At 33.7% G+C, this 27,159-nt stretch overlaps 2 protein-coding genes across 3 annotated transcripts in view; one reads left to right on the top strand and one right to left on the bottom strand.

The window, feature by feature from the left end:
* Positions 1-18,494, top strand: part of GPR137C (G protein-coupled receptor 137C) — a 70,283-nt gene extending 51,789 nt beyond the window's left edge. The window contains exons 4-7 of the mRNA XM_027572818.2: positions 12,891-13,040; positions 14,303-14,428; positions 14,609-14,727; positions 15,659-18,494. Of these exons, the coding sequence (XP_027428619.1) occupies positions 12,891-13,040; positions 14,303-14,428; positions 14,609-14,727; positions 15,659-15,836 (573 nt within the window). The 3' untranslated portion in view covers positions 15,837-18,494. The remainder of the gene's footprint in view (positions 1-12,890; positions 13,041-14,302; positions 14,429-14,608; positions 14,728-15,658) is intronic.
* Positions 18,495-19,097: 603 nt separating this feature from the next.
* The window catches only part of ERO1A (endoplasmic reticulum oxidoreductase 1 alpha), a 56,498-nt gene continuing 48,436 nt past the window's right edge, over positions 19,098-27,159 (bottom strand). For both annotated transcript variants that reach the window (XM_027572791.2, XM_027572790.2), the window contains 3 exons: positions 23,964-24,050; positions 23,742-23,875; positions 19,098-22,181 (listed from right to left, as the gene is read on the bottom strand). In XM_027572791.2, coding sequence (XP_027428592.1) covers positions 22,121-22,181; positions 23,742-23,875; positions 23,964-24,050 — 282 coding nt within the window. In that variant the 3' untranslated portion in view covers positions 19,098-22,120. The remainder of the gene's footprint in view (positions 22,182-23,741; positions 23,876-23,963; positions 24,051-27,159) is intronic.

Genomic DNA, 27,159 nt, shown 5'->3' with positions numbered 1-27,159 from the left:
ATACTGAGTATTAAACAAAAAAATCTGTGTATAAATGGACCCATGCAATTCAAACCTGTTGTTCAAGGATCAAATGTATTATTTTTTAATTTGCTAATTGCTATTACTTTGTTTTCTTATTGTTGCTTAGTTTGGCATTTTAATTTCAAAATAGAAATAGCATTTGTGAGATTGTTTCAAAAAAATATACTTAGGATTCTGCGTCTGGTAATGGCTGAGTAGCTTCTATTGGACAAACCTTCCACAGATAGCAATGATAAATTCTGGACAAAATATAAAAACACTGAAGACACTGGAGAGCAACCACTTAGAAGAAGAAAATGACACTGAGTAAGTTTCCTGTTTTTTACAGCTTCTAGCCTGAGGGAAGTTCTCATCCATGGGGCAACCAAAACTTGAAGAGTTTTACTTGCTTGATGAATCAGAAGACAAAATTCAAGTAACTACCACAGATGGAAAATTAGTGGGAAATATCAGGAAGAAGACACCCAGATAGAGGAAGCTACAAATTCTGATGACAAATTCTGCCACATTTTTATCTGATACCTGAACTACATATGAGCAGGACAGAATCAAAGCAGCATAGTTAAGGATATTTCAGCTGCTATCCATCCTTAGGAGATGGTTTGGGATTTGAGTCTAGCCAAGTTAATTTTTGCTTTAAAAAAACAAAAAGGAAAAGGAAAAAAAAATCAGTAATTTTCAGAAGAATATAACAGAATCCAAACTCTCTAAAACGTGTCACTGGCAAGGTCCAGAACACAATCCAAGGTTACTGGATATATGAAGAAATAGGAAAAATACAACTCATACTCAAAAAGCAAAAAACAATCATTGGAGGCAATTCCCCCTTCCAGATGACTTAGATGTTGGCTATATCAGACAAAGATTTTATAATATGCTCAAGTATGATTAAGGAAAATATACTTTGGTAGATAAATAAATAGGAAATCTCCAGAGAAATAGAAACTATAAAACAAAATTCTAGAATTAAAAAGTACAATATTTAAAATTAAAAAGTCACCAGTTGGGCTTAACAGCAGATAGGAGATGAAAGAAAAAAAAGTCAATGAACTTAAATCAACAGAGAGTATCCAAATTGAAGAACAGAGGAGGGTGAGGGGAAAGATAATAAAATGAACAGAATCTCAGGACCTGAGTATGTATAAGTGGAATCCCCAAAGGAAAAGAGATAAAAAATGAGGTTGGAAAAAATATTTGAAGAAATCATGATTGAAATTTTTCAATTTTGATGAAAGACATAAATTTACAGTTTCATGAAGCTCAGCAACCCCAATCAGGATAAATGTAAAGAAAGTCTCACCTAAGTTCATTATAGTCAAAGTACTTAAAACCAAAAATAAAAAGCAAATCTTGAAAGCAGAGAAAAATGACACATACATAAGGGAACACTGATTCAAATGATTAATCACTTCTCATCAGAAATAAAGGAGGCCAGAAGACATGGAAACATCTTTAACATGCTGAAGGAAAAATGTGGTCAACTGAAATCTATATCCAATCAAAATATAAAGAATATAAAGCATGATGAAAAAAATAAAAGCATCTTCCAATACAACTAAGAGGGTTAGTTACCAGCAGACCTGCATTACAAGAAATGTTAAGAAAATTCTACAGACTGAAGGGAAATAAAGTCAGTTTGAATTTCATCTCTTCAGGAAGGAATGAAAAATACAAGAAATAGTAAATATGTGGGTAAATATAATTTCTTAATTTCTATTTTCTTTAAGATTTTATTTATTTGAGAGAGAGAAAGAGAAACAGCATGAGAGGGGAGTGGGTCAGAGGGAGAAGCAGGCTCCCCGCTGAGCCGGGATCCTGATGTGGGACTCGTTCCGGGACTCCAGGATCATGACCTGAGCGGAAGGCAGTCGCTTAACCAACTGAGCCACCCAGGCGCCCTAATTTCTTAATTTCTAAAAAAGAAATATGACTGTGCAAAGCAAAACTTATAATGTGAGGCTAATAATTCTCTATGTAGTATATATAACAACCATAGCAACTATAGCATAAAGGACAGGGGATAAATGTATCATATGGTTACAAAGTTCTTACATTTTATGTCAAGTGGTATAATATTAACTCTTACTTAGACCATGAAAAGTTAAGGATATATATTATAATCTCTAGAGTAGTGGTTCTCAAACTTTTTAGTCTCAAGACCTCATTACTTCCCTGAAAATTATTGAGAACCCCAAAGAGCTATTGTTTATATAGATTATAGCTACCTATATATACATTATTAGAAATAAAAATTGAGAAATTCTAAAAATATTTATTAATTCATTTAAAATAATAAAAAATCCATTGTTAACATGTTTTTATGAAATATAATTGTATTTTCCAAAACAAAAATAAATTAGAAGATCGACATTGTTTTACCTTTTGCAGATCTCTTTAATTTCTAATTTAATGAAAGACAGCCATACTTTCATGTTTTCTTCTGCATTTAATCTGCTGTGATATGTCATTTAGGTTGAAGTATATGAAGAAAGTCCTCCCACGTATATGTAGTTGAAAAATGGAGGAGAATTTTAATAACCTTTTCAAATAATTGTGGATATTCTTCTTTAATACTACACCAAAAATCTGAAGTAGAGGTTTCTTGAAGGTTAGTTGCCATGTGGAATCTAAAACCATGTTAGTGAACCTTCTGTACTACCATTGGTCTATCTTGCACTTTGAATGATTGTGTAACATCATGCATTGATCATTGAAAGAGAGTAGTCACAGATCTTCAAAATGATGATACATTCCATTGGACAATATTCAAAATCACATGTGTTAATATCACCTCCAATCTCATTAGAAAAGTGTTTAAGTTTTCAGAAGCTTCCATGCTAGTCTTTCCGTGGACATAAGTGCTTACAAGCTTTCAAAAATCCTAATTTTAATTTGAAAATTTATATTTCACCATTGGCAATAGTGTCAGGTATTTTCCTTGAAGTGAAAGGTTCATTTATTTTCAAAAGAATGTATACCCTAATAACCAAGTCTGAATAACCATTGTTTGTCTTCCATAGTTGTTTAAGTCAAAAATGGTGTTCTTTTCATATCTGGTAATATTCTGTGTATAACCAAAAAAGTGGCTACTTCAGCTCACAAGTCAAACAACCACGTAAGTGCTTTTACTCAAGACAACCACTCTACTTCAGCATGCAGTAGAATTGCTGTAATTGTCTCATCTCATCACACAGAGTATTAAATAGACACATACTCTAGGGTTGGTAACTAATAAATATTTTCACTGCTTTATCAAGGATATTCTTAAGTGAAACTGACTTTCTTTTTTAATTGGGAGTGCACAGCAGTAAAGAATACAATACAGTTTGGTGCCACTGCTTTGATTTGTGCTAAGGCCCAGACGTTTTAGTTACCATTGCTTTTGTACCATTAGTGAGCGTAGCAACATAGTTGACCCACAATAAACAATCAGAAGAGTTTTCAACACTTTGGATATTTCAGCCACTTATGTTTCTTCTCAGACATTGATCTAAAAGAGTATCTTCCTGTATGATTACCTGGTGCTGACACCAGACGAATTCAAAAAAAATTAGTCTTGCTATATCAGGTTCATTTATTTGTAAGACAAAAAACAAATCTGTAGACAAGATATTAAATCACTCTTTGTTTTCAGTTAAGTCTTTAAATCTGAATTTCTGTATTATTGGAAAATGGCAATGCCATAATTTCTTGAATGGACTTCCCATAATTTCTTGAAGGCCCTGGTTTCTCAGCTATGTGTGCTTTCTCAACCAGTGTATAGTCAATGCTACATATTATAGCAATATAATAATGTAGTCTGTGAAATGTTTGAATGGCTTTTTCATTCCTAGTTTGGAAAGTTATAAAAACAATTTTTGGCATTTAAAGTGCTCACCACACCTGCATTTAACTTTTCAATTCCTTTTGCTTTTAAACTCTGAATGATTGGTCTCAAAATGACGCTGCAGCCTCACTGGGCCGTAATACTATTCAAAAAGTTTCTCTCTAGAAGACACAATAAGGTAAATATCAACATTTGCAAAGCCTATTGAAAGCTAGTTTTCATTACATTTTATTTGATAAAACAAAACAGAAATCAGTTTCATCCAGTTCCTTTGAGGTAGATTCCTTTCTTTATTGAGTCAGAGAATTCTAATCACTTTCATCTTTCTCAGCATCTTAGAGGTAAACAAGGACATTGTGTGTTGAGAAAGATATTTTTTATTGTGGCAAAATATACATAACATTAAAATAACCATTTTACTCATTTTTTAGTGTACAGTTCAGTAGCATTAAGTATATTCATATTGTTGTACAACCATCACCAGAACATTTCATTACCCCATACTGAAACTCTGTATCCATTAAAAAATAATTCCCTATTCTTAACCCAACAATCCATTCTTAAATATGAAAAAAATATGTTTTCACTTTAGAGTAAAATATGACTAATTTCTAAAATGGGTTTAATATCAAGTTTTAAATTTTTTAAAATTCTTAAATATTGTAAAACAAATCTATCAGGAATACCTATTCCTGTTGTATTTCCATGGAGATACAGGATTTCAAAATAACTAAGTACTGGATGATAATAAGGTTTCAGCGGATATAACAGGTATAACCAAAGAAAACTAGTAAGAACCCAGTAAAAGTAAGAGAACAAGCTGAGTTCATCTCTTAAAGTGCACATATTTATACCCTAATTCTATTATAACAGGAATTCTAGAAAACACAAAAATACATATGCACACAAAATGTTGACATCATTTATCATGTAGCCTCTGGAAAACTCTGCTGTGCATTCTAAAGAGGATTAGAGTACAAAACATCTCAGTATTTTTAATCATTTTGATTTTGATCTTTAAGTTCCCTGGACCATACTTTTTAAGAACTGCTGCCCTACAGCAACCACGTAAGGCAAAACAAAACAAACAAAAACTAGTGAAGTATAGTTAAAAATCCAACAGATAAAATGGAATTCTAAAAAATATTCAATTAACCCAAAAGAACACAGGAAATAAGAGATAGAGAAAAAACAAACAACACCAATAACAAAACACAAGGGGGCAAACAGAAAACAAACAGTAAAATGTAAGATCTAAATCCAAACATATCACCAATTATGTTCAACGTTAATGAACTAAACACTCCCATTAAAAAGTAGAGACTGTCAAAATGTCACTGTAAATATAAAAAAGATATGTCAAAAATAAATAGATGGAAACTAATATACTATGCATTCAGTATAAGAGTAGAAGGCCCTTTAATATCAGATAAAATAGACTTAAAGACAGAGTATTACCAGATATGAAAAGATACCTTCATCAGGAAGCAAAGAGTATTACCAAATATAAAGAGATACATTTCTTCAGAAAGACATAAAAATTATAAATATGGGCATTAAGGAGGGCACATGGTGTGATGAGCACTGGGTGTTATATGCAACTGATGAATTATTGAACTCTACATCTGAAACTAATGATGTACTATATGTTGGCTAATTGAATTTAAATTAAAAAAAATATAAATGTGCACATGAAGCCAAGGAAATAAAGCAGAAAAAAGATTTACCAAATAGTAAGAAATAAAGGGGGGGATATCTGTACAATTGTAGTTGGAGATTGTGATGCCCCATCCTCAACAATTGATAAAACAAAGAATCAGTGCAAAAAATCTGAACAACACTATCAACACGCTTAAGCTAATTGACTCTCAATAACTGGAGAGTACACATTTCTTTCAACTAAGCATGGAAATGGTCATCAAAATAAACCATATAATGGGCCATAAGACAAGTATCAATACATTCAAAAGGACTGGATTCAAAGAGTGTTCTCTTGCCATAATGCAATTAAATACCAATAACTATGATATATTAAAAAATCCAAATATTTAAAAATTATATAATGTAATTCTAAATAACTCATGGGAAAGGGAAGAAATCACAATGGAAATTAGAAAATATTTCATGTAGGGGTGCCTGGATGGCTCATTGGTTAAGCGTGTCTGCCTTTGGCTCAGGTCCTGATCCCAGGATCCTGGGATCAAGTCCTACATCGCAGGGAGACTGCTTCTCCCTCTGCTTGCAGCTCCCCCTGCTTATGCTCTCTCTATCTGACAAATAAGTAAAATCTTTAAAAAAAAAAGAAAGAAAATAAAATATTTCATATAGAAGGGAATAAAATATAATATGCCAAAATTTGTAGGATACTGCTAAAATAGTGCTTGAAGAGAAAAATATACCTTTAAATGCTCTATATTAGAATAGAAGACAGGGCGCCTGGGTGGCTCAGTTGGTTAAGCAACTGCCTTCAGCTCGGGTCACGATCCTGGAGTCCCGGGATCGAGTCTGGCATCGGGCTCCCTACTCGGCGGGGAGTCTGCTTCTCCCTCTGACCCTCTTCCCTCTCGTGCTCTCTATTTCTCATTCCCTTTCTCTCAAATAAATAAATAAAATCTTTAAAAAAAATTTAGAATAGAAGACAGATATAATTGTGACCTAAGATTTCACCTTAGAAACTACAAGGGGAAACTAGGAAAAAGTAAAAAAAAAAAAAAAAAGGAGACAAAATAAGTAGAAGGACTGCGATAATAAAGATAAGAATAGAAATCAGTGAAACAGAAAATAAACAATGAAGAAAATAAAACCAAAAGTTAATTCTGTGAATGGATCAACAAATTTCATGTACAGAAAAAAGCAGTGAAAATACAAACTGCCAGTACCATGAATGGAAGAGAGAATATCACTATAGATCTTACTAGGCATTAAAAGAAAAATGAAGGAATATAATGAACAACTCTTTGTGGGTAAATTTGACAACTTAGAGGAAATGGACAAATTGCTTTAAAAATACAACTTAACAAATTGTTAGAAGACAAAATATAAAATCTGAATAGCCCTTAAATTTCTCAAGGAAATTTAAGTTGTTATCAGAAATTTCCCTCAAAGAAAACTCTAGGGCCAGATGGTTTCACTGGTTAATTTTATCAAATATTTTTAAAAATAATAATACCAATATTAAACAAATTCTTTTGAAAATAGAGAAGGAAGGAACATTTTCCAACATATTTAATGAGGACAGCATTACTGTGATACCAAAACTTGACAAAGATATTACAAAACGAATAAAAATTACAAACTAGTGTCCCTTATACTTACAGGCACAGAATCTAAGCAACATATAAAAAGGATAATAAATCATGACCAAGAAGAGTTTATCCTAGGAATGCAACATTGGTTTAACATTTGAAAACCAATCAATTTAATTCACTACATTAAGAGAACAAAGAGAAAAAAAACAAATAATAAATTGAATAGATGTAGAAAAAGTATTTGACAAAATTCAGCACCCTCCATGTTAAAAACAAAAACAAAAACAAAAATGGAATAGAGAATACTAGGAATATTCCTCGATCTGATAAAAAAAATCTATAAATACCTACAATCAATATCATACTAAAGTATTGTTTTGTCCCTAGGATTGGGAACAAAGCAAGGATGCCCATTCTCACCATTTCTATTCAACATTCCAATAAAACAAGAAAAATAAACAAAAGGTATAAAATTGGAAATAAAAAGTAAAACTGTCCTAATTGCAGACAACAGAATTGCTTATGTAGAACATCTTAAATAACTAAATATTTAAATAGTTAGATAACTACTAGAACTTTGAACGTAGCAAGTTCTCAGGATACAAGGTCAAAATACAAAATATTGCATTTTTATATATATCAAGAGCAGATAATGAGAAGATGAAATTTAAAAAACCACTTCATTTATATTAGCATCAAAAAACAAAATACTTAGGAACAAATTTTCCAAAAAACAATACCTCTATACTGAAAACTACAAAATATTGCTGAGAGAAAGTAAAGAAGACTTAAATCAATGGAGACCATTGTTCATGGATCAGAAGATGCAGTATGGTTAAGATGGCAATTCTCCCCAAAATGATCTACAGATTCAAAGCAATCCTAATCATAATTCTACCATGAGGGTCTTAAAAATGGAAATTGGCAATTTTATTCTAAAACGTACGTGGAAATGAAAAGGACCTAAAAATATTTTTAAAGTAGTGCTTTCTAGGTACGCCTGGGTGGCTCAGTTGGTTGAGCGTCTGCGAGTCCCGCATCCACTCCTTGCTTGGCAGGGAGTCTGCTTCTCTCTCTGCCTCTGCCTACCACTCCCCCTGCTAGTGCTCTCTCTCTCTCTCTCTCTCTGATTGATAAATAAATAAATAAATAAATAAATAAATAAATAAATAAATAAAGTAGTGCTTTCTAATAGAACTTTGTGTGATAATGAAAGTATTTTATATCTGCATTATTCAGTATTATTGTAACTAGCCATATATAACTATTGAGCACTTGAAAGGTAGCTGTTGTGACAGAGGATTTGATAATTTAATTTTTAAATATTTTATTTAAATTCAATTAATTAACATATAGTGTATTATTAGTTTCAGAGGTAGAGTACAGTGATTCATCAGTTGCATATAATATCCAGTGCTCATTACATCACATGCCCTCCTTAATGCCCATCACGCAGTTACCCCATTTCCCCCACCCACCCCCCCTCCATCAACTCTCAGTATGTTCCCTAGAGTTAAGAGATCCTTGCCATATATAACTATTGAGCACTTGAAAGGTAGCTGTTGTGACAGAGGATTTGATAATTTAATTTTTAAATATTTTATTTAAATTCAATTAATTAACATATAGTGTATTATTAGTTTCAGAGGTAGAGTACAGTGATTCATCAGTTGCATATAATATCTAGTGCTCATTACATCACATGCCCTCCTTAATGCCCATCACGCAGTTACCCCATTTCCCCCACCCATCCCCCCTCCATCAACTCTCAGTATGTTCCCTAGAGTTAAGAGATCCTTACCGGAAGTCCCTAGGTGGCTCAGTCGTTTGTCTGCCTTTGGCTCAGGTCCTGATGTCAGGGTTCTGGGATCAAGCCCCATGTCAGGCTTCCTTCTTTGGGCTGTCTGGTTCTCCCACTTCTTCTCCCTCTGCCCCTTCCTGTCCCTCATGCGCGGTGCGGTCTCTCTCTCTCAAGTAAATAAATTAATTTAATTTAAGTTAATTTAAATGTAAATACTCATATGTAGCTAATGGCTATTATATTGAACAATGCAGAAAGAAACCCTTAAAAAGCAGGGACTTACACTACATGGCTTTGATATTTAGTATAAAGCTACAATAATTAAAACACTATGTGACTAGCATAAAGAGGCAAACAGATCAATGGAACAGAGAAAGCCTAGAAATCGATCCACACTTATAAGCTCTTTTGATTTTTGACAAAGGTGCTAAAGCAATCCAAAGGGAAAATGAAAGCTTTTCAACAAATGAGGCTGGAAAAACTGGATATCCATATGAAATAAAATGAACCCCTAACTTCATCTCACACTATACCCACACAAAAAAAATTCAAAATGGATCATAGACCTAAATATAAATGAAAACACTCTTAAGCTTCTAGAAGTAAATACCGAAAAATATCTTTACAAGCTGGGAGTAAACAAAGATCTCTTAGGTCATAGAAAGTAATCAGAAGGAATAAATTGATAAATTAAACTTAATTAAAAGCTCAAATTTCTCATCCAAAGAAGACTAAGAAAATGCAAAGGCAAACCACAGACTTCAAGAAAATATTTGCAATACATATTTCTGACAAGGGACTCATTTCCAGCATATATAGAGATCTACAACTCAAAAAAAAAAAGCCCAATTTAGAAGTGGTCAAAGATATGAATAGATTTTTCACAAAGAAGATATACAAATGGCCAATAAGCCAAATGTCAGTCTTTGGGGAAATGCAAATTAAAACCAAAATGAGATACAACTACACATCCACCAGCATGGCTAAAATTAGAAAGATTGAAAACCCCTAATATTGTCTAGGATGTGGAGCAACTGGAGCTCTCATACTTCGTTGGAAGTGTAAAAGTGTACATCCATTTTGGAAAAAGATCTGGCAGTTTCTTATACAGCTGAACTTATAGCTACCATATGACCCAGTAATTCCATTTTTAGGTATTTACCACAAAGAAGTGAAAAGCACATGTCCACAAAAAGATTTGTATAAGAATGTTTATAGAAACTGCATCAACAGACAAAACTGTCATAAACAATCTCATCTAATTAGCGGAATTAGTGTGGTTAACTGTCCTGGTTTCTCTGGGGCTGAGAAGTTTTCTGGGTTGTGGGACTTTCAGTGCCAAAACTAGGAACTCTTGAGCAAACCAGAAGGAGCTGGTCATTCTAATCATCCACCTTGGCAATATAAAGTCCAAACTACTGAAACATCCAACAACATGGATGAAGCAGAAAACATTATGCTGGGTCACTGAAACCTACGAAAGAGTTCAGAACTAAGTTGTGGTAAAAACAGAAGCAGGAGAGTATACGCATCTGAGGGTTTGGCTGATGGGGAATGGGTGTGAGGAACTTTCTGGAGTGATGGTAATGTTCTCTGTTTTGCTAGAGATTTGGGTTATATTAGTGTACACCTTTGTCAAAACTCAGTGAATGGTAAGTTGAAATTTCTGCATACCTGCATTTAAAAATACCTGTAAACAAATATTGAACTATAGTAAATGACATACCTACCAATGTATTAATAATAGGCATCCTGGAGTGAGGTGTAACTCTTCTTTTCTTGTCTGGTATGGAATTTCTGAAAAAGTGCAGGGATGGAGGAAGGGAAAATGAGACCTTGAGGATTGCTCCTGAGTGGAATTGTCTGTTATGACTCTATTCATTTTAGGAAGATTTTCTTTAACTTTTGACAACAGCTTCCATGTTGCTGAATCCTTTTTTGTTTTTTGTTTTGTAATTCTGTGTTTGCAGGAAGAATCTTCTTTTGTTTTCTAAATTAGTGGGCTTCTTTCATTGTTATATGTATGTAATTTGTCTGTAATCTTGTTTTATTAATTGCCTCAGTGTTATTGATTCTTTGTTCTTTTCTCACAACTTTTTTTTTTTAGTTTTTATAGTATTTACAGGTATAAGCAGAGTCTCTCTATATTATGTCTTTTTAGCGGTCATTTTATTTCTCTGTAAAGTTACTTATGATTATTTTAAAGGATGGTAATGCTTACAGCATTCTAACTTCTTGTTATCCAATGTTTCTTTAATAATACAGCACTTTTAAAATTGGATCTGGGTTGCTTTTAGATTAGCTTTTTTATTAACAACTTTTTGGGAATTCACAAAAATAATAATGCACAGTTAGAAAATTTTAGCCTTGACTTTAGAAAATTTTAATCTTGCTAGGGTTTTATTTATTTTCACACATACTGTTTGTTATGGTAGTGAGTAAGCAGTATCTTTCAAGGTATCTTTTATCTTTTAGTTCTCCTTCTTCTCACATACCTCTAAAATGTGTTGTTCTTATAAAGAAGTCAGTAATAATAATGGTTCTCAATCCTACCAAACCCAGCGCACCCTTCTGATGAGTATTTTTAATGAACTCTCTCTATCCTGCAATTAACAGCTTATTATCTGCCTATACACATAACTTCAAAAATTTAACATAATTGCCCTTGGTATAAAGAGGAAATAAAAGGAAGGTAATTGACCAATATTTCAATTTGTAAATTTGGGGGCATGTTGTACTAGTCAGATGCTTGTTATCTGTACATAGAAACCCAGTGGGACAGCTATAAATACAGACTGTTGCGCCTTACATACCACACACAGTATTGCTGTCAGTATCATGATTTTCCGAAATATTTGACCATTCTTGATAAAGTTCTGAACAAAACAAAGGACAAATTTCCCTCAGTTTACGTGGTATATGTGTGTCTGGAAATGTTGGCATCTATTGAAACTATGCAAACATAAACATTGTTTATATGTAAAACAATTAGGTTTTGGCTCAGATCATTACAAACAGGTTTTTCATCTTCATGAATGTCTAAGAGAACATTGGAAAGTTATGAAGGTTAGAGAGGAATTCTCTCATGCGGAGAACTCTCCTGTGAATTGCGGATCATCTAGCATCCCCAACCCTTGTGTGTTGAATGCCATCATTGTGACAACCAGAACACGAATTTCCAAAACACCACATTGGGTTTTTCTTTTTTTTGCAGTGCGTCTCTTTGGCAATTGTGTCACTTCTCAGAATAATGTTTTTAATGCATAAGATAAATAGGATTACAAAGGAAACCAGCTATATTGAAATACAGACTCCAGGTTAAGAATCCCTGTAAAAAGTTGATACTGCACCTTTCTCCAGTACACATACTCCAGTTGAGTGTGAGTACTAAATTGTGAGTGAGTAATAAATTATAAGGTTTTCTATTTGGGAGAACAATGGAAGCCTTGGTATTAAAATATTATGGATTTGAAAGTGCATTTGAGTGCCTACATCATTTTGTTGCCAAGATAATGACATCAATAAGGGAGTAACATCAACTCTAAGAGAATGAAGCAAATAACATAGGAGCTGTATTTCCATTCTAATTTTGTATCTCATTAGAAATTAAGTGTATGAAATGGAATAATTCTTCTATTTCCCATTCTTTTCTCATTATGACTAAACTACTTCTCTTATTAATATCAATTTTGCCAATTTATTTATTCATATATTATTTAAGGGAGTAAGGTAATCTTGACAGGACAAAATCTTCCTCCAGCTGCCAATGGGCAAATTGGCAAATAGTTATTTGTATTAATGGGGTAGTTTAAATACAAGTGGTTCTAAGGAAAGGAATCGCAAAGCAGGATGACCAAGAGTTTATTCCAACAGGTGCTCACTCAGTGTTTTCTAAGAATGCATTGCAAGAGATGACTATGTTGTATGTGGATGAACAGCTTGTCGTGACAAATGTGCGGAGTGTCATGATGATGAGTTTTATCTCTTCTAGGGCATGTCTCTGTGCCAGACTGTTGTTGTAGGCTCTGTAGTCATTCTTCTCTACTCTTCAAGAGCATGTTATAATTTGGTGGTGATCACCATATCTCAGGATACATTAGAAAGTCCATTTAATTATGGCTGGGATAATCTTTCAGATAAGGTAAGTACCTACCATGTATTGCTAATCTAATAATATAATAATGAAATTAGCCTTAACCAAGAGAATATTTTAAGTGTTTGACTTACAAACACTTATCTCTAGCTACTAACAATAATCATACTTAAAGTTTATGCTTAAAAATCCTCATTTACATGTGTCTCTTAAAATCATTCTTCAGAGAGAACTTCTCCCAAAGGAGTATTTTCTTTTCTTTTTGTAGATAATACTAATAGGGCCATAAACCTCTTGATCATAAACCTGTATTTTACTAACTTTTTCAAGAATACTGTTTAAGTATCTCTAGATAAATTGACTGCCTGTCATTAGCTAGTGAATATGGGTATGTTTTTAACTTGTTAGGATGAAACTTTTTTTTCTCTCAAACCCAAGACCTACATATAACCTAAATATGTGGTTCAGTTTTAATACTTAAACAAGGGACTTTCCTGAAAATCTAGTATTATCAGTCATGATAATGGGAGCGCACTCATAGGTCCTGGGTGTCCAGGTGTTTGCTCTAGTAATTTCCCAGTACTCTAGCGATATTTAACCTCCCAGCTTTCTCCATCCCCTTCCTAAAAGTGCAGTATGACATAGCTACATGTCATGTCTTTATATTAATATAACTTTGTACTGAATTTAAGGCATTCCGGAATATCATTTTTTCAGAATTTTGTTACCTTTCTAAAGAAAAGGAATTTTCTTCATTTTTTTTCCCTTCCCCAAAAAGGGACTTTTCACATGTAGTTCCAGCTGGCAGATGCTCTTCACTCCTTTTGCCATTTCTCTCTCCCAACGTCTAGTAGAATAAAAGCAAATTCCATATGAAGTTTAGGCCCCAAAGCATATTTTTAAATAGCAGTGGGGCTGAGCGACTTAACATGTGACATTTCCCTACAGGTGTAACTCATAATTGCTATTATGGTAGCTATGGAGTAGCTAGAACCAGGAGTCTCTTTTATAACTCTCTTCAGACTGTGGGGCCTACAAATGAGGTCACTCCAACCCACCCATATATTAAATATTTTCATAAATTGATGCATTGAAAAAGTTAATAGCTTTTTATTTTACTTAACATCAAGGCATTTTTATGTCCTTTAAAGGACATGAAACCATAAAATGTGGAAAATGAATTTAGAGACTTATGTGCCTAAGAGTTGATGTGTTTTAACTTACCCTTACCTGAAGCAAATTAACTGTGGAGGGTGACTGCTTATACAAAAAACAGATTTAAAAACACCCCTGTCATACTGTGTCTGCAGGCTCATCTAGAAGACCTAAGTGGAGAAGAGTATATAGTATTTGGGATGGTCCTCTTCCTGTGGGAACATGTACCGGCATGGTCAGTGGTCCTCTTTTTCCGGGCACAGAGATTAAACCAGAATTTGGTACGATATCATAATATTCCCCAATACCTGTTCCCCTTATTTTTAAAAAAAATAATGGAACATTTAAATCAATTTTCTGTTTTTTTGGCAAAGTTTAAAACTAAAAAGCATTCTAGATCTCAGCCTCCTTTCTTAGTTGAAAAGTAAATCTTCATATGCTATCTAACACTTTGTTCACAGGCACCTGCTGGCATGATAAATAGTCACAATTATAGTTCCAGAGCTTACTTTTTCGACAATCCAAGACGATACGATAGTGACGATGACTTGCCAAGACTGGGAAGTTCAAGAGAAGGAAGGTAGATGTCCTGAATTGTACTGAATAGATTGAAAAGAACAAACCTAAGCCTTAACCCAAACATAAGAAAGGTAGATTTGGTGCCATATGAGAGTAAACTGGATCTTAGAGTCCCCGTAGTGGGACCTGTACTATAAGGAACTGTCATCTGACTCTAAGCCCATATATTACCTTTATTTGAGAAACACCTTTAGGCGTAAAATGGTATACCATCTCCTTTCAGGATTCCATGTTGGTTCAAAGCTGGCAGGGGTTGATGAGCAGGGAAGGAATACAATTAGAGTAATTATATGTTTCCTTATCTATAGTGCTATTCAAAACCCACCAAGAAACTCCAAATGAAACTCTCAGGGAGCTTAGGTGCCATAGGAAATCTTATGTCCTTCTTATTCTAAAACCATTGCAGCTCTACACCTTCAGCTGTGTAGCAGGGCAAAGTGAAAGCCTAAATGCATACCTCCATAATGCATTGAGCTGGATATAGCATTTTCTGTAATACTCACTTCATCTGGACAAGTTCCTTAACCCTTTTTTACAGCCTGTTCTTCATCTGTAAAACAGTGGTAATAGAATTTATCTAATAGGATTGTTGTGAAGACTAAATAGGGTATGTGCTTGTGTATACATTATCATAAATATACACACACACAAACATGTCTTAGCATAGAGTCTAGTCCTTAATAAGTACTATATTATTATCTGATCATCAAGTTCTAATTCTGATGTATTTATTCTTCTGTAATATGTGATATAAAATCAAGGATATTAGATAAAAGTCATTACATTTTATAGAAAACTATTATTTGGCAAAGAATATATTTCAATATATGTGATACTAACTGTATTATAAAAGTCATTGAATGCTAAAAATGCCAACGTGACCTATATCCTGATCACAATCCTATGGGGTTTTTTGCCTTTTGTTGTTGCAGCTTATCAAATTCGCAAGGTTTGGGCTGGTATGGCACCATGACTGGGTGTGGCGGCAACAGTTACACAGTCTCTCCCCATCTGAATGGACCTGTGACAGATAGTGCTCCTTTGCTCTTTACTTGTAGCAACTTAGATATGAGCAATCACCATAGCTTGTATGTAACACCACAGAACTGACAGCATCACCACGCTGGGATTCCTCCATTGTTTTTCATGAACGTGTATATTCGATGTGTTTAAATTCCACCTACATAAACATTCCATTATCTATTGCAACTGAAAACAAAGCCTGGAAATGTGGCTGTGTTCATCGAGGACACACCTGTTACTTTTGACTTCTTCATAGCAAAACGAAGTTAAGTGGGAAGTTTGGAGTGGGAGAAAAGAGGGATTTTAGATCTTAAGGCACTTGATGGCTGCAAACATCCTGACTTTGGAACATCAAATGCATATTTGCATATTTGCACTTTTATCTTTGTTCTGAAAGAGTACACTGCAGTCCCCAAAGTCACCCTTCAGTGCTCAAACTGGGATATTATATTGTACACCTAATCAGGAGGCAATTTTCCTATGAAAAATCAAAGCCTGTATATTCAGTGGTGTATTCTATGTAGAATTCTTACCCAATAAAAATTTTACAGTGTGAACAGTGCACAGGATTAAGGCATAACAATGTATCATTCTTTTTTAAAATCTGAAATACATGTAATCATTGAAGATAGTTCTTTTAAGCATGATTGTAAAATACCAACTGAAATTATTCAATCATTTTTTTTTAAACGACCATAGTAATCCTTTACAGTGATGACCAGCAGTGTTCTTTAGAAAGCCACAGCCATTTCTTCAAGAAGAAAGTATACCAGTGAAAATTATGTGGCTATTTTGAGTAGAATTGGTCAAGTGATTATTCTGTATGATTAAGATATCTGTAGTAGTTTAAGCATGATTCTTCAAGAAAGCAATAGTGATTTTTGCATAGGGAGATTTTGGTAGAAACTTCTTGGGACTAAACAAGTTCACAGATGCATTTAAGAATTATTCACAAAATGTACAATTCTAAGTTAAAACATGAATACATTTTCAAAAGCATTGGATTTAGCTGAACAAGATATAGCTGATTGTACCTATTGAATCAGAATTGTCCTCAGGTAAATTAAATCATGATACATTATTGCAGTAAACCCAAGTGCAATACTTTGTAAGACATATAATTCCTCCTTTAGTTTTCCCATTTTTATATCTTGTAAATGGGCAAAGCCAGATTAAATTTAATTCAAATTAATTCCAGCACTAAATAAGCAAACTAACATAAAGGTACTAACTAGGTAAGTATAAAACCACTGCTTAACAATATTGAAATACTCCTAGAATTATTTTAAAACTGTCTTAAATGTCCTATCCCAAATCTAATATATATATATATACATATATATATATATGGCTAAGATAATAAAGGATTTTAAAATGCACTTTCTACCAGTATCTATATGGAAAGAAGTAGATGCTGAATACCTCAAGATGCCAAGGAACCAGGCAACATTGGGAAGTTGTCACAACATGCTTAAAGACGACTAGCTACATAAAATTGTCTGCTGATCTATTTCTTCAGAACTGAACTAATACAATTGTCCTTCTCTGTCTTCTACTTTAGAAAGTTATGTTTTATTTCTACTCTTAAAATACCTTCCAATGAAAAAAAAATACCATTCAATGTTTTAATAATTGCTTATTTAATAACTTCACAAAAGTGTAGTAGAAACAAATTAAATTTTTAATACTTTTGATCTTTTGAGAGGCTGGTACACAGCCAAAGAAGTTCCTTCTTTTTATTATACAAAATGACTTTGAACTCAATCAGAAGCATACACCTATAAATGTTACTTTGGGTTTGTTTATAAGTTCTCTCATTGTAACCAAATTATTTAAAAATGTATAGTATAGAAGTTAACCTTGGTATTTACATGACAACGTAACATGCACTTAACTGAGTATGTCTTGGGGACAACTTCAGTTATTAGATTTCTTTTGAGAATGCCAACTATTTATTTTCCTAATAATGTTGGGTATCTACCTAGAACTATCTGAAAAGATGTGTTATCTCTGTGAATCCTTGCGGTTCAAAGTAAATAAGGTAAATTTTTTCTAAGGCCTCTCTAGGTAGTGTTCCTATTTGACCAGATAAGCAAAGATTACTTTAAAAAATTCCAGGTAAAATATCTTGGTTCTCTCAGCTGCATTAGTTGATTCTTCCAAATTTCAGATTTGTGTATTTCTTCTTATCCCTGACTAGGGTACCTGAATTCTTGCATTTGTCTCCTTATACACATCTCCCACAATACATCACCAAAGACAAAGAAAGATAAGCTTCTGGCCCAATATTTGCTTAAAAATTCCAAAGCACTAGGAGCACTTTAAGTTTGGTCTCGAAAGAAGGAGTTGTTGATGAAATCAAAGGGCTACCGATTCCCTGCTCATCCTGCACTGAAGCACATAACAAAAGACCTTCTTTTTCGGTTCATTAGTTAGAATGGTGAATTTCATTGCTTAAGTGTGTAATTCTACAGTGATTAGCAGTACTTGTTTTTATGGTTTCATTTGGGTGGTCATTAATTTTGAAACTCTTACCACTCATTATAGCTGGTTGTAGTTTTATGAAAGATGTAATTTATAGCTAAAGTGGCTTTTTTATGCATAGCTGCCTTTTTTATTGTTTAACAGTGTTTCTCAGCTATACAATCAGTTTCAAACTGGTTGTAAAAGTATAGCTGTGGCCAATGAATGTATTTATTTGTTGTTTCACTAAATGGTAACAAAACACTACTGTTAAAAATAAAAGTGTGCTTTTATTTGGTGGTCTGGTTTGCTTAAATGTCCCCATTGACAACACTGAGTTTCTAGCATACAAGGATAAGAACCCTAGTGCTACCAAAGAAAAGAGAAAAATATCAGGAATTACAAATGACAGTTTGTTGTTAGTGAGCTTGTATTTACATCTGAACATCATGTCCCTTAATATTATACACTGATTTGATGTGAACTGGCATACACTTTAGTTTAAAACACCAGTATGATTTTGATAGTACATTTATTCAAACATTAAGCTAAGAAAAATCTTTGTATGAAATAACTTATAACACCTCTCTCTTTCTTGAATTTTAAACAGGAATAAATTTAGCTAGCCTGTAATCTTGGGCAGTTATTCTTTGATTATTCAAGAAATTCTTCAGTGATACTGCTTTTCCCCTGAAAGAACAGTTCTTACCATTTTTTCCATAATGGACTCCCTTCATAACTTGCCAAAACCACACCAAATTTTGAATGCAATTTCAGGAGCTTTACTGACCTCCCCCCCAAAGTCCACAAATCCTTGGGAATCTGTTCACTCTTGTCGTAAAGAATATTTGGAGTGAAGGTATGACCTCTAGTACAATGAAATTGTCACTTGAAAAGCAATTTATTCAACAAACATTTATTAAGTGTTCATATGCCAAAAATTATGCTATGGAGATGCAACAGTGGATAAAGTTCCTTTTCCTGCCCTTAAGGAGCTCACATTCTAATAAAGGAGGCTTAAAAGAAAATACAGTACAATAAGTGGCACAATAGAGGTAGGTTGTAATTACAGTGGTGACATTAAAAGAGATTAGAGGATACTCCTTGGGTGAAGCAAGGGAGATTTCACAGAGGCGGGCTTTGTGCTGGCCTGCAAGGATAAATGGGAATTTTCCAGGTAGGGAAGGATGACTAGAGCACATGATGTAAAAGAGAACAGCATGCACCAAGATGTGGTGACCTGACCTTGGCACATTTGAAGAATTAAGTGTTTTATCAAAGCATGGGGGCTAGGGGTGGGACTGGGAGGACCTTGTTCAAGTGCTTCTAGAAAGACCACTGTGGCAGCATTGTGGGGTGCACAAGAGGAGACAGACAGGTGAGTGTAGTACTCTAGATAAGAGCAAAGGAAAGGGAAAGACAGTAATGCATCAGAGATACGGAGATCAACTCCACAGCGCTTACACACTGACCAGATAGGGGAAGACGCAGAGAAGTGAGCCTACAGAATTTAGATGATGATGGTTCCTGAAATTAACCAGAGTAAGGAACACAGGCATAAGAATAGAGCTGGGGGGAGAATGGTTCTTTTAAGACACACAGGTATCTGTGGGACAACAGTAAAGACATGTGGTAAACAGATGGATTGAGAAGTCTGGACTAATAGTAAGGACTTAGACATCATTGAATCAGAATTACCCAAGAGTGAGAAGTGGTGATTTAGAGCAAGAATAAAATGTGAGGAATAACATTTAAGGCATAAATGAGAAAAGGCTAAAAAAGGACACATCCAGGAGCCCAGGAGTGAAATATAAGGAACCCGGGGGGGGGGGGAGATTTTTAAAGAAGGGGCTGCCAAACAGTATCAAATGCAGAAAAAAAGTGAAGTAAGAAATGGCTTGTGAACTGAACTATGAATTTAGAATTGGAATTTTTGACTTCAAAAGAAGAAATGGTTAGGAACTACAGAGCCAAAAGGAAGATTTTTTGGTTAAGGAGCAAGTGGGAGGTGACAAAGTGATGATAGGAATATTCTTTCAAAAAGATTGACTTAAAAAAAGGGCGAGGGCATGATGTGAGAGTTAGAGAAGCACATAGACAAAATTGCCATTTAAACCCTTCCACCACATGTTCCGAGCACTACAAATGTCCTTTAAGCTTAGCACACGGTGCTCACGTCAGAGTCTGAGTCTCCAAGAATATCGACTTAATTAATAGGTAAATGTCTTTCTTTTCCTGCCTCATTCAAATGAGGGGGGAAGAGAGAAAATATGACACATATTGTTAACTTAGCTCTGTGGTTTTTCATTTAAGATGTACCGAATACATATTTATACATTCTTTCAACAAATATTTATTGGATACCCACCATGTGCTTACTATGTACTTGGCAGTACACCAGGCATTAGGGACACAGAAAAGAAAAAGTATACAGCAGTATAAAATGATATTTATAAACCATTATATAAATAAACCCTGCTTTATTAATAATGTAACATCTCAACATGGTACAACTTGCTAGTATAAAGAGGGCACATCATTTTGAGGTATAGTTTCTTTTATAGTTTCTTTCTTTCACAATTACCATGTGATCCAAATTCTTAAACCCCTTCAAATATTTTTATCATTAAAGAACTGCCACTGTGATCCAAATTCTTAAACCCCTTCAAATATTTTTATCATTAAAGAACTGAAAACCTCCCCAAATTAGTTTATTTTTAGGGAGAAAAAGGAAATGAACCTCATGTACAAAAAACAAAAATTATATGCCCTATGACTATACAAATCAAGCATCAAAAGGACAACAAACTCAAAAAGAACTTTACACCAGAACTCAAAATGATTCCTTATTCTAAGGCTTACAGTATTATAGATTCCACGTTTTTTTCCTGAAAAAATCATTTAAAAAAATTATCCAGTATTAGACACTGGAGTATTTAAGGTTCAAAGGGCATGATGCCTGGAACTGACTTTCGAATTATTTAGGAAAAAATAGTATGCACGTGTATAGAGAGAAAAAGCATGAAAGATAAAGCAAGTATGAACAATTAGTGAATCTGGGTAAAGAGTTCTTTTGTACTATCCTGGAAACTTTTCCATAAATTTGAAATTATATAAAAATAAAAAGTTTCTTCCAAATTCAACATTAGGTAAAGTATTATGAGAATAAATATATAAATCTATTCAACTTCTTACAATGTTTAGAAATCCCCTATGTCTTTGAGTTGTCATGGTATCTTTCTACACACTAAAACAAGCCAATCTAAACAGTAATATAATTCTCAAAGTGATTTATTTCATAGCAATGTACTTTTGGGTTGCCAGATAAAACACAGGACTCCCAGTTAAATTTGAATTTTAAACAAGAAATTTTAGGTATAAGTATGTCCCAAATATTGCATGCAACATACTTATATTAAAAAATTATTGTTTATCTGAAATTCAAATTTCACTGGGCATTCTGTATTTTTATTTACTAAATTCTGGTAACTGTAAATGTATTGAAAACTTTTAGGTTGTTAATTGTGGATTCTTCATGAGCCTCCCTTAGCATTTTCCTATTAAACGCTCAACACACTGACCATAGCTTTATTTATATTACATCTTCTCACACAAAATTTTTGAGAGACTTACATTTACTTAGTTTTAACACATATGAATTTGATAATCCTGATTTTATTCAATATTAAACTTTAAAATTTGTACCACATCATCAAAGCATTTATTTTACTCACAATATTACACATAAACTTAACACAATTAAAAAAAATTGTTTACTTAAAACAATATAATTCTCCTTTTACAAAAGCAGCTTTATATAAAATGTTTGGCTTAAGAATGTCATTGCTCTTATAATTCCACTCTGGCCTTCATAGTTCAAGCACAATTCAACTTGTTTTCTGTTTTCTTTAATGAATATTTTGTAACAAATTCCTGAAGTTTTCTAATTCTTTCACACTTGTGGAAATTCTGTAACCAAAAAAAAAATTCACTCAGAAGATATTTTAGATACTTTTTCTCTGTTATTCAACACTGCATTTTTAGAGCACAGAAAAATTTTCAAGTAATTCATTTCAACACATTTAAAGATGCATAAACCATTTAGTCAATTTTGATGTACTCGAATTCTTAATTCAACATGGTAAAACCAAGATAATACTGCCCTGAAATTACTTATTTTTAAGTATTCAAAACTTAGTATTAAAGTTTTAAAATACACAATTAGAAACTACATAAATATTAAAAAACTTAGGTAATTTTTTTTCTTTTTCTTTTTTTTTAAGTAGGCTCCACACCCAGTGTGGAGCCCAACACAGGGCTTGAACTCATGAACCTAGGATCAGGATCTGAGCTGAAATCAAGAGTCGGACGCTTAACCGACTGAGCCACCCAGGTGCCCCAAAATACTTAGGTATTTAAAGTATTCATAAGTATATTCACATGCTTAGTATTCAAAGTACATAAATATAAATTACATAAGCATTAAAATATGTATTTTAAATATGCATAAGTTGGAGCGCCTGGGTGGCTTGGTCAGATAAGCATCTGACTCAATTTCAACTCAGGTCATGATGTCAGGGACATGAGACCAAGCCCTGCGTAGGGCTCTGCTCAGCACGGTATCTTCTTGAGATTCTCTCTCCCTCTTCCTTTCCCCCTGCTCACGCATGCTTTCTCACTCTAAAATACATAAATAAAATCTTTAAATATGTATAAGTATACAATACTGAAAACTAATCAATATTCCACATTTAGTAAATATACAAAGAATCAAAACTTTTGGGCTATAAAAAGTGAAAATAGTAAATGTGTGACCAAATTGTTTTCACTACTTTTTACAAAAAGTTTGTTCATTATTTTAAGTGTATTTTAGTTCTGCTTTCCACCATGAAAAAAGTAGCTGAATTCTCAATGAACTGTATCAAGTTTCTGGGTACTAGAGAATAATTTTGAAGGTCAATTATTTCAAACCCAAAATATTAAATCATAATTTTTTTAAAGTGAAGTAATGTAGTCCTTAGAAAATGTTAGTTTGTATAAATCTCTGCATTCTTTACATATGAAAGGCCAAAAAGAATTGCATCCATACCTAAATTTTGTAATGTTTAAGTTCCTGATTTCAGGCTTATCTTCCAATCATTTTCATGAAAATTTCTTTTTAAAGAAATATTAATCTTTTTACAGGATGGTGAAAAAGAAATTTTATATGTATGGCTTATATTACACAACATGATTTTCTCAGGACCTTCAAAAAATATTTGGGCAGCACAAGAACTACTTTTAAATAATTAGAAAAAAATGTACAAATTCAGGAAGATGAATGTGGAAGTCCAATCAGTAATCATAATTATAAAAATCAATAGATGAAAGTAAAGAAGATCACCTAATGATTATGTGTGTGCACATACTTCAAGTATTTCATAAGATCACAGAATTCGGTAGTGAGCCAATTTCACTAAAAAGGATATTCCTTACCCATTTTTAGACTTACCTGGCTAACAGAAATAATTTCAGTACACTCAAACTCACCTTCCAAATGCATTAAATAATGATACTATTTCTTGTCGGGTTAGATGGAATTCATAGCTGGGCCCACTTTCTGGCATATTTGCTATCAGTTTCTCAGAAAACAAAATCTTCAGAGCAGTACCCAAACCCTGAATCTATTACAGAAATAAGAAAAAAATAAAAGTCAGAAAATTCTTTACGTAGAGAATAAATGAAAAATAAGATTGAACTAGATTTGCTTACCTGAAGCTTTCCCCATAGTCGACATTTAAAACAACCAACACAATCCATGATTCTTGAAATGTTTCTAAAATGCAGTCGAAAGTCCTCCTAAAAACAATTTAATGAAATTTTTATTAAGATGTAGCATCTAGTCAAACACTAAAGTATTTCTGAGTGCCTTCTATGTACCTAGCCCTGTGCAAGGGATCCTAGAGGGCACCAAAAAAGAGGAAGAGAATTCAAATCCACATTCACTGAGTACCTCCTGCATACCAGAGTCTACATATACAACTTCATTTCATCCTCACCGCAAATCCAAAAGTAGGTTTATTATAATCTATACCTAATGAATTAAAAACACAAGACTCAGAGGTTAGGTTGCCTAAATTCCCGTATGTAGTAAACAGCAAACTTCAACCCCAGGCCTGCCTGACTCAAAAACTAAACTCTCTGCAAATATACACAAAAGTAATGGAGATGAAGTGTTCTGTTTTATGTGATGTTTTTGTTGCTGTTGTTGTTGTTTTATGTGATTATTAACTACATGTGAATATCAGAGGAGGGGGAAAGGCTTCATTTACCAAACAAATCATTTCCCAAACAAATCAGAGGGTGGCATCATTTACCAAAAACAAAAAAAAAAAAAAAAAGAGAAAAGAAAGAGAAGGACAGAGGGGGTGGGAGAAAGGGAGGGAGAAATTTCAAATTATGGCTTCATATTAAAGTCCTGCTTTCTGGTCTTAATTAGGTAAAACAACCAGATATTTTATTAATATTATTTTATTATAATATTTTTTATTTTTAAGGTTTATAATTAATGTTATCATACAAAAATATGCAGAATATAGTGAACAGCCAATCTTTTTTTTTTTTTACCAATCTTCAGAAAGAAACCATTACAAGTACCATGAAGCCCTCTATGTATCCCTCCAAAGTCCTGTATCCTACTCTCTATAACCTGAATTTGGTGTTTATCGTTCCTTTTTTTGTTGTTCCTTTGTTTAATACTTTTAATACATATGTATATATCTATGAACACTAATGTATTATGTTGTTTATAACTGGACAAAATGAATCCAACTCATCCAAAAGTAGTATGGGTCCTTAAGGGATAAGTAAAAAAGAAGGGAAGTCAAGGACACATCCTTCTTTTACTTCAATGGAAATTATTAATCGATCCACCAAGTGACTCCCTCTGTCCTGGACTTACATTGGAATCCCAAGGTTACGATATTTTAAGCAGGAAATTAGACATTCATTCATTTGAGAGAGAGCACACAGCAGGGGTCGGGGAAGGAGCAGAGGGAGAGGGAGGGGGAAAGAAACTCAAGCAGACTGTGCGGAGAGTGGAACCCCACGCAAGCTCCATCCCATGACCCTGAGATCACGACCTGAGCTGAAACCAACAGTCAAAAGTCCGACATCTGAATGAACCACCCAGGTGCCCCTTGACATACTTTGATTGAAAATCCATTATACCAATCAGCCTACAATTTGAGGAGCGTGTAGTGTTTCTCTCTCTCTCTTTTTAATGTGATAAACCACATACAGGGCTCAACCAGAAAAGAACAGGACCAAAGATCTAAAAGTGGGACTTAATCAGCAAAAACTGGTACCCACTACTCAAAGTAGACCTCAATTCATTTTGGGGATAGTTCTTCCCCAGATGCTTTATTCAGCTTGAGACTCTGAAACCACTGTATTATATAAAAGATTTTTAATGGATCCCAGATTTTGTATCTTTATTAATACAAATTTTGTATTAACTTAATATAAAGCCCATATTATTAATATTATTACCATATGTTAACAATATTCTACATCTTCTACATCTTCTGTTTCTGTACCTTTTGGACTGAGTTCAGTAAGAGGTAATTTGAATTTTAAACCAACTTTTAAAAAATATTTACCCAGTAATATTACTCTAAGTAAATTTTGGTGATTTAAGCCTTCCTTTAAACTTATGTTTTGACCTTGAATTAAAGGAAAAAAATCACACTTTTAACAATAATAACAGCATAGTAAAATTACTCTAAAGTAGATGTTCCCATCCTACGAGGTGCTAACGTCTGGAGGATTTAACAGTTATTATAAGGGCCTAAAAATCCATATGTAGATAAGCACTGTATACAGACAGAATAGATAAGTCACGGGTATGCACTATAAATTTCCAAATGAATATAAATATTATGATCAATAAAACACAACTTTTATTTAAAAAGTGTTACTAAACGCATAGTGGCCTTTTGGCAATTACATTTTCACAATTGATAGATACTAAAAATACTACTGTCATGGGGAGAGGCCTTGAAAGTTTTTGACTTTAGAGACTCTCACACTTGTCAAGGTTGGAAGCTTCTGTTCTAAAAGACTACGCTTGCTTTTGTAGACATTGTCTAAGTTCAGTATTTGGATATGTTTGTTGATTCAAACACTTGAATGTGGCGGCTCTTGAGTAAATCTTTGTCTGGCACACGCAGAGAGTAAGCATGGTTGCTTACGACAGCCAAAATAACACTGTAAAATTAACCCCAGTACAAGTGCGTAAGCTAGCGTAACATGCAGAACCAAATTAATAAGCTAGAAGTTTACAAGATCAGAACAGGAGAAAATATCTGTGACCTCCACAGGTATCAATGTCCAATAACCTAAGTACATCACAAAGTTATCTCAGATTAGAAAAATTTATGATCCTTAAAATAACCAGAACCTAAATCACTCCTACATTCTTGTTTAGGTATACAGCTTTTAGATCAACACTTTATTACAGTCAGGGGCGCCTGGGTGGCTCAGCTGGTTAAGCGACTGCCTTCGGCTCAGGTCATGATCCTGGAGTCCCTGGATCGAGTCCCACATTGGGTGCCCTGCTCGGCAGGGAGTCTGCTTCTCCCTCTGACCCTCCCCCCTCTCATGTGCTCTCATTCTCTCTCTCATAAATAAATAAAATTAAAAAAAAATTACAGTCAGTGGGTAATATGATCAAACATGCTGTGGTTATCTACTGTAATTTACATTCAGGGAAACCAATTGACCAGAAAACAATTCTCACCCAATTCTTAAATGTTTTAGAAGCCTTCAAGTGAGCACCTACTCTATCTTGAACACTAAACAATTCTTTCATACAGTCTTCTCTTTCTAACCATACATGATAGAGTATAAAGCAGACAAGATGAGATTTTTAAATGAGCTTATATACACCTGAAACTAGTGTAACAAT

This window comes from Zalophus californianus, chromosome 6 (genome assembly GCF_009762305.2).
Source record: "Zalophus californianus isolate mZalCal1 chromosome 6, mZalCal1.pri.v2, whole genome shotgun sequence".
Classification (NCBI taxonomy): domain Eukaryota; kingdom Metazoa; phylum Chordata; class Mammalia; order Carnivora; family Otariidae; genus Zalophus; species Zalophus californianus.
The sequence above is the reverse complement of the archived record's forward strand: the minus strand, read 5'-3'. Positions and strand labels throughout refer to the sequence as shown.